The sequence below is a fragment of the Arachis ipaensis genome, chromosome B06 (genome assembly GCF_000816755.2).
Source record: "Arachis ipaensis cultivar K30076 chromosome B06, Araip1.1, whole genome shotgun sequence".
NCBI classification, from domain to species: Eukaryota; Viridiplantae; Streptophyta; class Magnoliopsida; order Fabales; family Fabaceae; genus Arachis; species Arachis ipaensis.
Window position 1 is genome coordinate 7,108,977 of NC_029790.2, and position 12,434 is coordinate 7,121,410.

Sequence of the window (12,434 nt, forward strand, 5' to 3'; positions counted from 1 at the left end):
GGCAAGTATATATATATATTTTTTTTCTTTTCAAAATCAAGTCCTTCTAATCAGGGCTCGATTGCCTTGGTCTTCGAATTAGAACTCATCCCTATCTTCTCCAACGAGTTCCATAATTCTTCTTTGCTTTTTTGCTTTTGACATAATAGTAAATTGGAATTCTCCACTTCCACGCATTGGAGTGTAGGATTAGAAGTGTCGACACGCAGCGAAAGTAATAAAATAATTTTATTGTTCTATTTTATATTTAAAATTTTATTGAAATAAGATGGGTTAGATGCCAATACCTGAGTACCCTAGTGAATGAAAACTTTCTCCTTCGATAGTACGAAGGTACTATGTGTATCCACACCGAGACTGATCCTTGTTGTCAACTCCTTGACCAATGGATTTAACTGAGAAATTTCTTGCAACTCCTTGCACCAGCAATTCTTCACTAAGAATTGGAATATTTGTGTATGTGGAGGTAAAAGAAAAACTTGTGTGTCCTTTCTTTTATCATATACACATATATATAGTATGAGATTGGTGACTGATTTGTGAATCAAATTACAATTTAATTTGAAACAGAATCAGTTGGGATCTTATCCATATTTAAAACTCATCATAGAATAAATAATTAATTATTTAATATTCTCAATTATCATATTATTATATTCATGGTGCTAGCAAAGAATATAATAATATTCCATTTGAATTAATAATATTCCATTTGAATTAACCAGCTTGGTAGGCTCCATAGATTTGCAACATCAGAAATTGCTACCTAAATGATGTAGATCATGTAACATTTTTTCATCCATATTTTCTTACAACATTGAACATCCGTCATTTATAGAAATTAAAGGTCAATCAAATGAACCAGAAACAGATAAAGAATTAACTACTAAAATATCAAGCCCAGGCTCCATCAAATTTTAAACATGTTTGTTTTAATCGAATGATCCATGAACCATGTGATATTACTATCCATGCTTTAATTTAAAACAAAAATTGAAAATCAACAGTATAACACTGACAGTCGTGTAGAGTAAGAGTACAAAGGCAGTTAAAAAAATCAAGCTAAACAAGGTACTAGGAAGCATAGCTGTTACAAATTGAATTTCTAATTACGTAAGTAACGAAAACAAGTCCTAATATAACCAGCTTGCTAGGCTCCATAGATTTACAACATCAGAAATTGCTACCTAAATGATGTAGAGAATGTAACATTTTTTCATTCATCTTTTCTTACAAAATTGAACATCCGTCATTTATAGAAATTAAAGGTTAATCAAATGAACCAGAAACAGATAAAGAATTCACTACTAAAATATCAAGCCCAGGCTCCATCAAATTTCAAACATGTTTGCTTTAATCAAAGTATCCATGAATCATGTGATATTACTATCCATGCTGTAATTAAAAAAAAAACATGAAAATCAACAGCATAAAACCCACAGTCGTGTGCAGTAAGAGTACATAGGCAGTTAAAAAAAAATCCAGTTAAACAAGGACCTTGGAAGCATAGCTGTTAAAAATTGAGCTTCTTATTACATAAGTCACCTAAACAAGTCCTAATATAACCAACTTTTGAGGCTCCATAGATTTCCAACATCAGAAATTGCTACCTAAAACATATAGATCATGTCACAACGCTCAACTTTATCCATTCATCCAGTATAATTTTTCCACCGCAAGTATTAAAAAAATCAAACAGACAAACTAACTTGGAAAAAATTCAAGGCAACGCATTATTTATTTCGATTTGGTGTGTCAAAGGGACTAATCATATAGACTTACTCACTGTTTTAAAAGTCTAAAGCTGGTTTATTTATAATGTTCCCAAATATTGATTGCGATTGTTATCAAATATGCTGATCAACATGTAAATTCAGTCTTTGCACGGTTAGACTCAATCCCAAAACTACTTTGACTTATATCTTTCCAATCAAATGGATCAAATGCAAGTGGACATGTGAGGAAGAAGTAAAATACACTTTCAGCTAAGACTAGAAAAAATGTAAATTGATTCGAAATTATACTTACAATTTTTTCCTAAAATAAACAAACATGATTCCAATTCACACCTATCTCTTCAATATAAAACATACATAATCAGATAATTTAACAGTTTTTCAATTGTGACAACCTTTTAGGTTAGGTTTTGTAATGAACAAAAATATTTAACATCCTCAACCTAATTTCAAACACTTGTAAAAAATATTCAACCATCCGTTCATGTATAAAAATGACCATCCGATTTAGATTCGTTAAACAACTCACAAATAAACATATTCATAGCACGTGCTTCACACGAATTGCTGACTTACTAATATCCGGAGGCAAAACAAACCCAAATACAGTAAATCATTAAAAAACAAGACGCGAAAACCCGGATGCTCAAAAACATGTACGTGTCATTATTCCTTGCAACTTCCATATGTTCACAAACACTTGGAGAACTCAAGCAGGGCCAGAAATTTGCACAACCAGCAAAACCATTCTATGCAACCAGAACATAAAAGTAACTATGAACATCTAAACATTCAATTAACGGTTATCGGGTTACTGACCTTCAATCTAGGAAGGGAAAAACAGCCCACGGCTTCTCTTGTTGTATCTGAGGATGACTCCAAGCGACGCGAACATGCAAGGGCTATAACCTACGGAGATTGCGGGTAAAGAACAATGCCGGTGGTTTTCTGGGCAACTTCCACGCGACGGGGCCCCGGATGCTCGCCTGCTGCTTCATGTCTTCACAATGGAGGCGCCGGTGGATGGTCGATTCGGCGGGTGGCAGGATGGACGATGAGTTTTAGCGAAAAAGAAGCGGCTAACGTGGGAAGATCTCCCTTCATCAATGCCGTTTCAAATGGCGAAGGCTAATGTTTCCTTTCCTGAATGGTGTTCAAAAGGTAGGGAAGGGGAAATGTTTTTACCATTGGGTCAAAGAAGGGGGGAGTGGATGGGGTGATTACGATGGAAGTAATTAAGATAATTAAAATTAGGATTTATGGAAGGTGGGTGTTTACGAGTATACCTAGGTTAGTAAATTAATTGGGCTAGTTTCGTGCCCATTGTTCATATTGTTCAATAAAGTCATTGTCCCCCTATCATTCTTCAAAATAAAAATACATTACACTTTAAATTATTCACCTAAATCTTAATATTAGGATAATTATCTATAGTGAATTAAACATTCAATATATTCATTACTTAGTATTTTTATTGTCTACGTGTACCTTTTCTTTTCTTTATGATTTTAATCTCTTAAATTTAAAATTTTTTATATTAATTTTCAAGATTTTTTGGACACTATATTGTAAATAAGCAAATAAAGTGTTGAGCTCACTTTGATTTATCACATTGGATACAGAGGTCGTTTTATTTTGATATTTAAATAAGATAAAAACAAAAAAACGATAATAGTTTATATGATGTGCTAATTATTTTATTTTTGAATTTTTAAAACGACTTTATTTTTAGGAAAACTACCAAAATTACTCATGAAATTTTCGAACGCTGACAAAAGTACCCATAAACTAAGGAAATTAACGCTGTATCCATGAAAGATGGGTTCCTTATAACAAAAGTATCCAAATCCTAATTTTTTGTTGATTTTTTAATAAAATTCCTAAACTACCCCATCCTAACTCCATTTTACCGTCACTCCCTCTCTTCTCTTCTTCCTCTCTCCTCACAGAGTCACAGAAACTCTCCTCCTACCTCCTCATTGCCGTCCGCCAACCACCTACTCCATTACCGCCAATCTCTTCCCCTCTCTCTGCTTCTTCCTCTCACTATTAAGGTGACTACAACACCTTTATTGCACATCTGTGACCCAACCTGAGGAGAATGCTGCCGTAGCGCGCCTGTTGCAGCCGAGGAGAACGTCGTTGTGGCGTATCTGACCCAACCGAGGAGAACACTGTCGTCACACACCTGAGAAGAGAGAGGAGTCATGGTACTCTTGCATGCAGAAAGCGGGTTCGGTAAAGAGAAATCAGAGAAGAAAGGGAGGCGGCACTGTGGATGGAGGTTCTACCATTGACAATGTTACAGTCGGGCGGCGAAGAAAAATGTATTTCTTTTTTTTTTTTAAATATTTTTATTTTATTTTTCTTTTTTTCAGAAATTGATTTAGTTACCACTAAAATGATACTGTTCTATTTTTTTTAAATCTGCTTCTATTTTTTATGAAGGCTGAAATTGATTTACAGAAAATTCAGTTGATGGCTACTTCTACTTCTGATTTTTGCTGAAATAAATTTTAAATTGGATGAATGGATTTGTTGATTTTTTATGGTTGATGGCTTTTTCTATTTCTAGTTTTGCTAAAGTGAATTGAAATTGGATGAATGGAATTGAAAATTTTTATGTTTTGAGTATTTTTTGGTGTTTGATTAATTTGGTTTGGGTATGGATTATAAACTTATGAGTGAATCGGTTGAGGTTCGATCCTCTACCACCACCACTACCATTGATTTCGGTCTAGTTTGTTGTAGGAGTAGTTTTGGACTCCATGGCAAGAGATAGACACAAATCTTTTCTCTATTAAACTCTCTTTTACCGTCTTACCTTTCTAACAGTTTTGACTAACATCATCTTGTTTTTTTTCCCTCTCAATTATTGTGCTTTGTGCTTAGTGCTTACACAGTTACACTGAATCCATTATAATTTGTTGGTTTGTTCTATTGGCTTTCACAAAGAAAAGTCCATCATTAAATTTGAATCATGAATAGCCAAATAGATTGTACATAGAATCATAGGTAGCGTTTGTTTTAAAGTACTAAGACAGAGACTGAGAGACTGAGACCTAATATTATGTTTGTTGGTTCAGAGACTGTTACTAAAATTTTTGTCTCTGTCCCTAAAATTTCAGTATTTCAGTACCTCCAAAACGTAAGGACACAGGGGACTGAAATTTTTAGAGACAGAGATTGAAACTTTAATAACATTTTATACCTAAAATACTCTCATTTCAATTAATTAATTTCAATTTTATCTTTTGTACAAATTAAATTAGAGTTTCATTATTGTTTTAATTTTTGTCTCCCACTTTGCACCAAACAAAATACTGAGATTTATTTCTGTCTCTGTCTCTTAGTCCTTATCTCTCAGTCTCAGTCTTTCAGTTTTTGTCTCTCCAACAAACGCTACCATAGATAACAAATAAAGAAAAATGAAACAATTGAATACATAAACAATAAATAGTACAATACACGTAGAAATAAAACTAATACACAACATACTAGAGTCTAAGAATAGTAACATACATCGTATTAAAAAAATATTTCTTAACCTAGGCTTCTTGCTTAATTACCTAACATACATATAGACACCCTTTTATAACACAGTTCTTGTAGAATTAAGATATTTGCAAACTAGTTAAACCACGTCTAGAGAGCTCCACACTAGGCTCATTCTTTGGAATCACATTGAAATTGAAATTGAAAAATTTCTCAGACAATTCACCCACAAATTTGTTGAACTCAAATGGTTTCTTGTTCCATTTCTTGGTGGATTCCTTGGCAACAATGAAGTTTCTCATCTTCACATTCTCCTCCTTCATCACATCAATTGCCATACTCAGCTGCCTTATCACCTCTATCTTCTCCTCATCCTTCTGCTTGAGTTGTTCCCTCTGTGCCTCATTCTCTTCTTTAAGCCTCTCTATTTCTTCCCTCAGCATTATTACTTCATCACAAGCAGAATCTTTCATCTTGAGTTGATCCTTCTGTGCCTTGTTCTCTTCATTGAGTCTCTTCATCTCATCCCTCAATCTTATCACTTCATCATTCACAGCAACATATGAAACTTCCACCTCTTCTTTGTGATTAGACTTGCTCTCTTCTTCTTCTTCTTCTACTTCTTGCTCAGGATCATCAACTTCAGATTCCACATCATAACTCTCTGAATAGGTATCATAACCACGATGATCATCTGCAAAAGTCAGCAACTTCTCGAACCGATGCTTGGCGGATGCAAACGGGGATCCTCCTGAATTGAGTAGGCCGATTCCAGTTTCGGGTCTGACTTGATCATAGCGCTCGGCTAGCGAGCGATGCGTCCTATAGAAATCTTCAACCATTCTCAAAAGCTCTGGCCTCTTCTTGTAGTACATCTCTGCACGCTTGGCAAAGGAATCTGCATCTTCTTCAATTACCTTTAACATAGCTTTTGTCTTCTCATTTAGTTCTGCAATAAGCCTCAATAGACATTCACATATCAGTGCTAAATCACTTTTTACTTTTTTACCCTTTTCCCTCTCAACAATATAATCCTCTGCCACAAATGCAGAGTAGCAGCATATACAAGTCACAGTCAAACTAAACAAAGGTTGCTCCAACGGCTAAATACACAAGGCAAAAAGTAGAAAAAGAACTTGAAAGGCAACACTCAGATAACGGTGGCCTAAAAACTTTTTATGATGCTACAGCTACACTAGTGACATCATTTTTTTAATTGACAAATGCTACCAGTTAAGAAAAATTGGAAGTTTTGGTGATTGGTAGTTGATAAAGTTTTATACCCCAATTCTATTGATCTAATAATCAAGTAGCATAATACAAGATTCTGGCAAATAAATTCCTGCAAAAATTCTAACTCCAATATTCTCTTTTACTTGTAAAACACTATATGTCTATACCTATACGAAGATATCTAAGACTAATTGCGGGAAACGGTTGTGAACATGTAGATAAAGGGGAGATTAGGTTGGGCCTGAATCATCATGTGTTATGCCACAGTTACAGGGATAAGCTCAATCTTTCTTAACTCAATCAAAGCATGATTCAATGCACAGCAGATTATTATTAGTCATTACTCATTAGAACCAGGGCTAGTTTTTGACAAGAAGATGCTCCTAATTTCAAATCACTGATGAGGCTAAACAAGATGGGCAAAGGACTTTCTATGCATATAATAAGTTACAAGACAATCTAATAATCACAAATTATCAGTTACAACTGACGAATTTGTCCAAAATTGCAACCGTTTTTGACTATGTAAATTAATAAGGATGGATACAGAGGAATGAAGATTGGAACCTGAAAGAGTGGATTGAAGCCACGGGGAACGGTTGGTGGTGGTGGTGTCAAGCCACCACCAGTGTGAAGGTTGATTCTTGGTCATTTCATCCATCATCTTCTTCTTCTTCCTCTTCTGCTTCACTCTTCTCCTGTTGCTTATCATCAACAAAAACAAACATAAATATGATGGCAAAACAACAAAGAAGAACCTCGGTTTCCCCAAACAAGAAGTGATACGCAAGCATAACCATATATATACTAGGATTAACAAGTCTCCATCACATTCACATACTCCAAACAATCACAAACACATATAGCTAAAAGATAAAAACGGAAATCACTAAAAGATAAAAATGAGAAATTGCGTGGAGTAACTAACTGCACCGACTCAACAGTGGCACTGCCTCTTCGTTGTTTACAAGAACACGGTTCCACACAAATCCATATAAGGTCAAAAATATAAGGATGTTATCGTCATTTCAAACACTGCTATTACTACCAGTACCGAAACCAAAGGTGAACCTTCAAAAACACACAAACATAAAAGCGAGAAAAATTGCAGAAAAAGTTACATCTAACTGAGGTGCATGTACATGGGGGAATACGTTGAGCGATGGGGATAGAAAGGACAAAAGACAATGCCCATCTCGTAAATCAATAAGAACGGAAAGGAAAGGGCGCAAGACCAACCTGGTTCTTGAATGCTTCCGAGTCGACTCACCGAGTCACAGTGGTGGTCTTCTGCTGCAAGCAGAGACAAGAGAGGGAGACCGGTATCTTAAAATGTTGTTCACTTCTTCTTTCTCGATTTTGAATTCTTTTGTCTCTATTCTCACCTCTTCACTCAATCATATTCACACACGTGTACCAATCTCATGGTCCCCAATCTCCTACTCCTACCCTTGTTACTATTTGCCAATTTCTAGATTTTTTTTTTCCTTGTGACAGAGACAGTAGTAATAACATAAAATAAGAATATGGTGTGAGTATATGATTATAACATAATTAACTTTTTAATCATCATGTCACACCTAGTACATTAAATAAATCACATCGTAGTTTAAGAATATGATTTTATATTATACGATAATAATAAATATATTGGAAAACACATGGTGACTGCGGGATCATGCATGGATTAGTATTTAGTAACGTGATGGAGCGAGCACACATGGTGTAACGGTCGGAAAACGTAATTGAATATGGAGCTTTGGTAAATTAATATGATGGGTGTCCAATTACTTTTCTTTCAATGTTCATTTATTATTATTCTGATTAAAGGAAGCCCACATGAATTGAAAGAAAGTTGTAACGGGCAAGTGATAACAAACAAAGCATTGTGGTGGATTAGGGTAGTAAGTACAGCCTGGGCCCAGAGCCTATTTTCATTCATGTTCACATGACAACGTTTGTGATTTTGGTTTTGGGATATAGAATGTGTTTCTCTACTTTTTTCTCTCGTGCACTGTCCTATTACCCGTCTTATATCCATTTCCTCAAATTCCTTCAAGTTTGTTCTTCAGTTGCCTTAAAAATGAACCACGGTTTATTATCGTTTCCTTTTCTATTTAGGTAGGGGTGGCATCGGGGCGGGTCTTCCCCGCCAACAATAACTCGCATAAAATTTGTTTCACTCTTATTTATTTTACATATATTATATATATATCGGAGCGGATAGGAACAGGTAGTATCTAAATTCGATCTCGCCCAACTAAAAACCTGTCCTGATACAGGACGGATCAAAGTGAATACCTGCGAATTCAGGTAGTGTTGCCATCCTATATTTAGGCTAAGTATTCTATGGAACTTTTAAAAAAAATTCCGTTAGATAGAATTGTCAAAATATAAAATTGACCCATCTTTAGATTTCCTTTTTATATTGACAACTTGACTCTTCAAATTTTCTTCTTCTATATACAAATGTAACCCTTAGTTTTTCTAATCAACTCCCACAAATTAAATCTCTGCAACCACTAATTTCATTTTCATCTCACGGACAACGGCTGCATATTCAAATACATGCTCTATTATCTCCTCTGGGAAATATTTGTTTCTTTTATTCTTTAAATTTCTCTAAAAAGGAACTTTGGAAATCCTAGAAAAAAAAATCTCAAAAACTTAGTCTATTTAAAATATGTAACATTGAGATATTCTTTTAAAAATAAGAGAAAAAAAATCATATCTATTAAATAATAATGAAAAATTTAAGACTACTAAGTCTAGAATATAATGAGATTTTTAGAAAAGGAGAAAAAAATATTAACATTAAAAATTTTAAAATTTTTAGTACTAGTCTCACTTGAAGAATAACAAAAATAGACATAAGTTTTTTAATCAGAACACAACTAGAGTAAAATAAATTACTTGTAAAGGAACAAACTCGTCCTTTGTTCTCATCGGACAACAGCCTTCCATTGGGAGCAGCAGTCATCGACGAAATCACAACGGAGGAGCTACAGCCGAAAATTCCTCCGGCGAAATCACTGAAATTTCTGGTTCCATTCCTTTTCCATATTTTGAAACTTATCAATCTCCAAACTTCAACACTTTATGACACTAATGTTTTCGGTTCTTACCATTGGAACTCGGGTTTAGTTCCGGGTTTAGAAGATTCGCACGTTAGTAATCTCAATAACTCTATTCCTCATCAGTTGGGAAAGCTGCAAAAGCTCAAAGTGTGCTTCTTTGAAGAAATGTATTTTCTCAAACTATTCATCACTTATTGGTGTTTGATGCTTTTTCCATTGAGCATCACTTATTGGTGTCCACATTCATAAAAAAAATTCTGTAATATATTTGTTAATGGCCTCAGATGACTAGATGGATGATTGTGATTTGTGAATTTGTTGAATTATTGGAGTCTAATTAACTTATTATGTATAAAGTTGTTAATAAATTCCTAAAAATTTTGTTTCCATTAAATGAATATAGAAAAGTGAAATGGGATAAATTCATAAATATTTTAGAGAGCTCCATCCAATGAAATTCTCTAGTGTGAGTTACCACTTACTAGATGTATGATGTATCAAATTCATGACTTCTGCTAAAAAAATGGCAATAAGATAGAGGACATATTACAAGAACAATAGCCTTGCATTATTACATCTAGTTCTAATCACAACTCAAGAACAAAGTGAAGCCAGGCCTTGATTAATCCTCATTCCGGATAGACAATAGCAGTGTGGACAATATGCCTGCCCATCAGAAGCCAGGTGGACCTCCTGGGCCGGGTGGGCCAAATGATCCACGTGGACCTCCGAAGCAACCTTGGAACAACCAACAACAGCACAAACAATAGAAGCTGCATTGACACATTTGAAAGTAATTATTAGAATTTAGAGCCGGTTCTAATATGTGAAATTCATTAATGGGCATTGTCATTATTAATGGGCCTAAAATATAGCAATCATGGCTTCACGTAATGTTTAGTTACTACTCACCATGAAGAAATGAGGTTGCATATACCATCTCCAAACCCACCAAAAAATCCACCGGATCCAAAGAAACCAGGCCCAGGAGGACCCCAGCCTGGTCCACCAGGTCCCGGAGCCCAACCAGGGCCAGGACCCCATCCAGGGCCTCCAGGTCCGCCAGGGCCACCAAAACCCGGCCCACCAGGACCCCCCGGCCCACCCGGTCCCATGGCTAGATGTCTCTAGTCTCCACACACTTGAACACCAACAGAGCACCGCGAGTAGGTTGTATCTACAAAAGCTAGAGGGAAGGAAGAGGTGTAGTGAAACTATGAAGTTCTAACAAAGCTTCTTATATAGTGGCTATAAATCTCTTAACATTCAAGTCAGAAAATCCTTCTTCGTACATCGAATTGTAACAAAGCTGCTTAAACTACTAGTCAGATGAATCATGGTTAGCTACCATTCAAACCCACGACTCAAAGTAGTAGTTGCTTGTCATAACTCATAAATCATAACGGTTCCATGATAAATATATATCCATTTGCTGAGTGGCATCAACAATCATTCAAAAAAAGGTTAGCAAATTGACTGTTAGTTAGCGAATTAGTTCTACACATTAAAACCAGTTTGGATTAATGAGAGAAAGGAAGCCTCAGATTAGCATTATGGCACATTCAACATAGCTGCAACAACCCGTGTACTATGAGAACACGGTGCGCAAATATGTTGCTACAGCTCGTGCCTATAATACCCTCATCATCAGCTTCTCCTTCTCCTACCATTTAATTCAATTTTCCCCCAAATTTCCTTACCAAAAACACAAACATCGCCAGATATTGGAACACCTTAATTAGGGTTTCTGGTTTCACCCAACTTTCGTGAGGCAAGGGAGCAGGGGTTCGAGAGAATAAAAGATCTCATTAAATATCAAGAGATTCATGCTGCGACGTCGTTTGGACTCTCAACCTTTTTATTGGGCTTTCTTACTTTTGGATCCCATGTGTTTTTTCACCACTCATTAATTTAGATATGCTTTATCTATGTGTGTAACCCATTGGCATGGAGTAAAGGAGTGCTTTACAAGGGTGTGGGACAGCTTTTGGCTGTACCAATGGAACAAGAAATCGGAAGGAGGGAGTTGTGTGTCAAAAAAAATGAGGTACCAAATCGGAGAGTCCGAAATTGTGAGGGATGAAAATTTTAAATTTCACAGTGAACTCATCGGACCCTCCGATTAGTTTTTTTTTTTAATTAGAAAACGGATCCTCTGAATTTGCATGAAAATTTATTTTTTTGAAAACAGACCGTCCAAGTTCTACCATTATAATTCCCTCGGTTCGAATTGTGTTTTACTGTCACCACATGCAGGTCAAGCACCTGTATACTCCATACCGAGACAAGACATCAAACTTACCTCCATATTAAAAATAAAAAGCACATTTTTTCACCCACCATACAAATTCATAAAAAAAATTTCTTGAGTATATTGGAGACTTGGAGTAGTACACTGAAAATAAAAAGTGATTTTATTTCCCACACCTGTTTTTCTTTTCTGTTCATTAATCTATCTAATTAATTTCAATCAAATTAAACATTTTTTCTAATTAAAAAAATTTGATAAATTAATAAAATTAGATTGATCATCATTTTACTTATAATTTTTATCGCTTTATCATTATCTTTAGGGTAAACGACAAAAAATACACTCAAATAATTTTATTTATTTAATTCAATTGTTATCAATAAAAATATCTTCAAATAATTTAAAAATGCAATAAATATATCTAATAGTAAATATGTATTTTCAAAAAATGTTCGAAATTAAATTTTGACGCGATTTTTCAAACACGATTAAAAAAATTAGATATTTTTATCGTTAAAATTTGATAATTTTTGTTAAATATATATTTTTATGTGATTTTTTTGCTAACAATCGATAATACTTTTAAAAAATTACAAAGAAATATGTAATAATATCTCATTTTTCTAATTATACTTGCAAAAA

General features: G+C 34.8%; 2 protein-coding genes across 4 annotated transcripts; both read right to left on the reverse strand.

Annotated features, from left to right (window-relative positions):
• Window positions 5,179–8,125, reverse strand: LOC107645591 (protein NETWORKED 3A). 3 transcript variants are annotated; one of them, XM_016349643.2, is made up of 3 exons: window positions 7,704–8,125; window positions 7,032–7,162; window positions 5,179–6,180 (listed from the first exon to the last, which is right to left on the reverse strand). In XM_016349643.2, the coding sequence occupies exons 2-3, from the start codon at window positions 7,126–7,128 to the stop codon at window positions 5,351–5,353; spliced, it is 927 nt and encodes a 308-aa protein (XP_016205129.1). In that variant the 5' UTR covers window positions 7,129–7,162; window positions 7,704–8,125; the 3' UTR covers window positions 5,179–5,350. The 3 variants fall into 3 exon arrangements, with proteins under 3 accessions (XP_016205129.1, XP_016205128.1, XP_016205127.1); XM_016349642.2 differs by having other exon boundaries at window positions 7,032–7,168; window positions 7,704–7,888; XM_016349641.2 differs by lacking the exon at window positions 7,704–8,125 and having other exon boundaries at window positions 7,032–7,641.
• On the reverse strand, window positions 9,942–10,785 carry LOC107645594 (myosin heavy chain IB-like). Its single transcript, XM_016349646.2, has 2 exons — window positions 10,454–10,785; window positions 9,942–10,314 (listed from the first exon to the last, which is right to left on the reverse strand). The coding sequence occupies exons 1-2, from the start codon at window positions 10,654–10,656 to the stop codon at window positions 10,215–10,217; spliced, it is 303 nt and encodes a 100-aa protein (XP_016205132.1). The 5' UTR covers window positions 10,657–10,785; the 3' UTR covers window positions 9,942–10,214.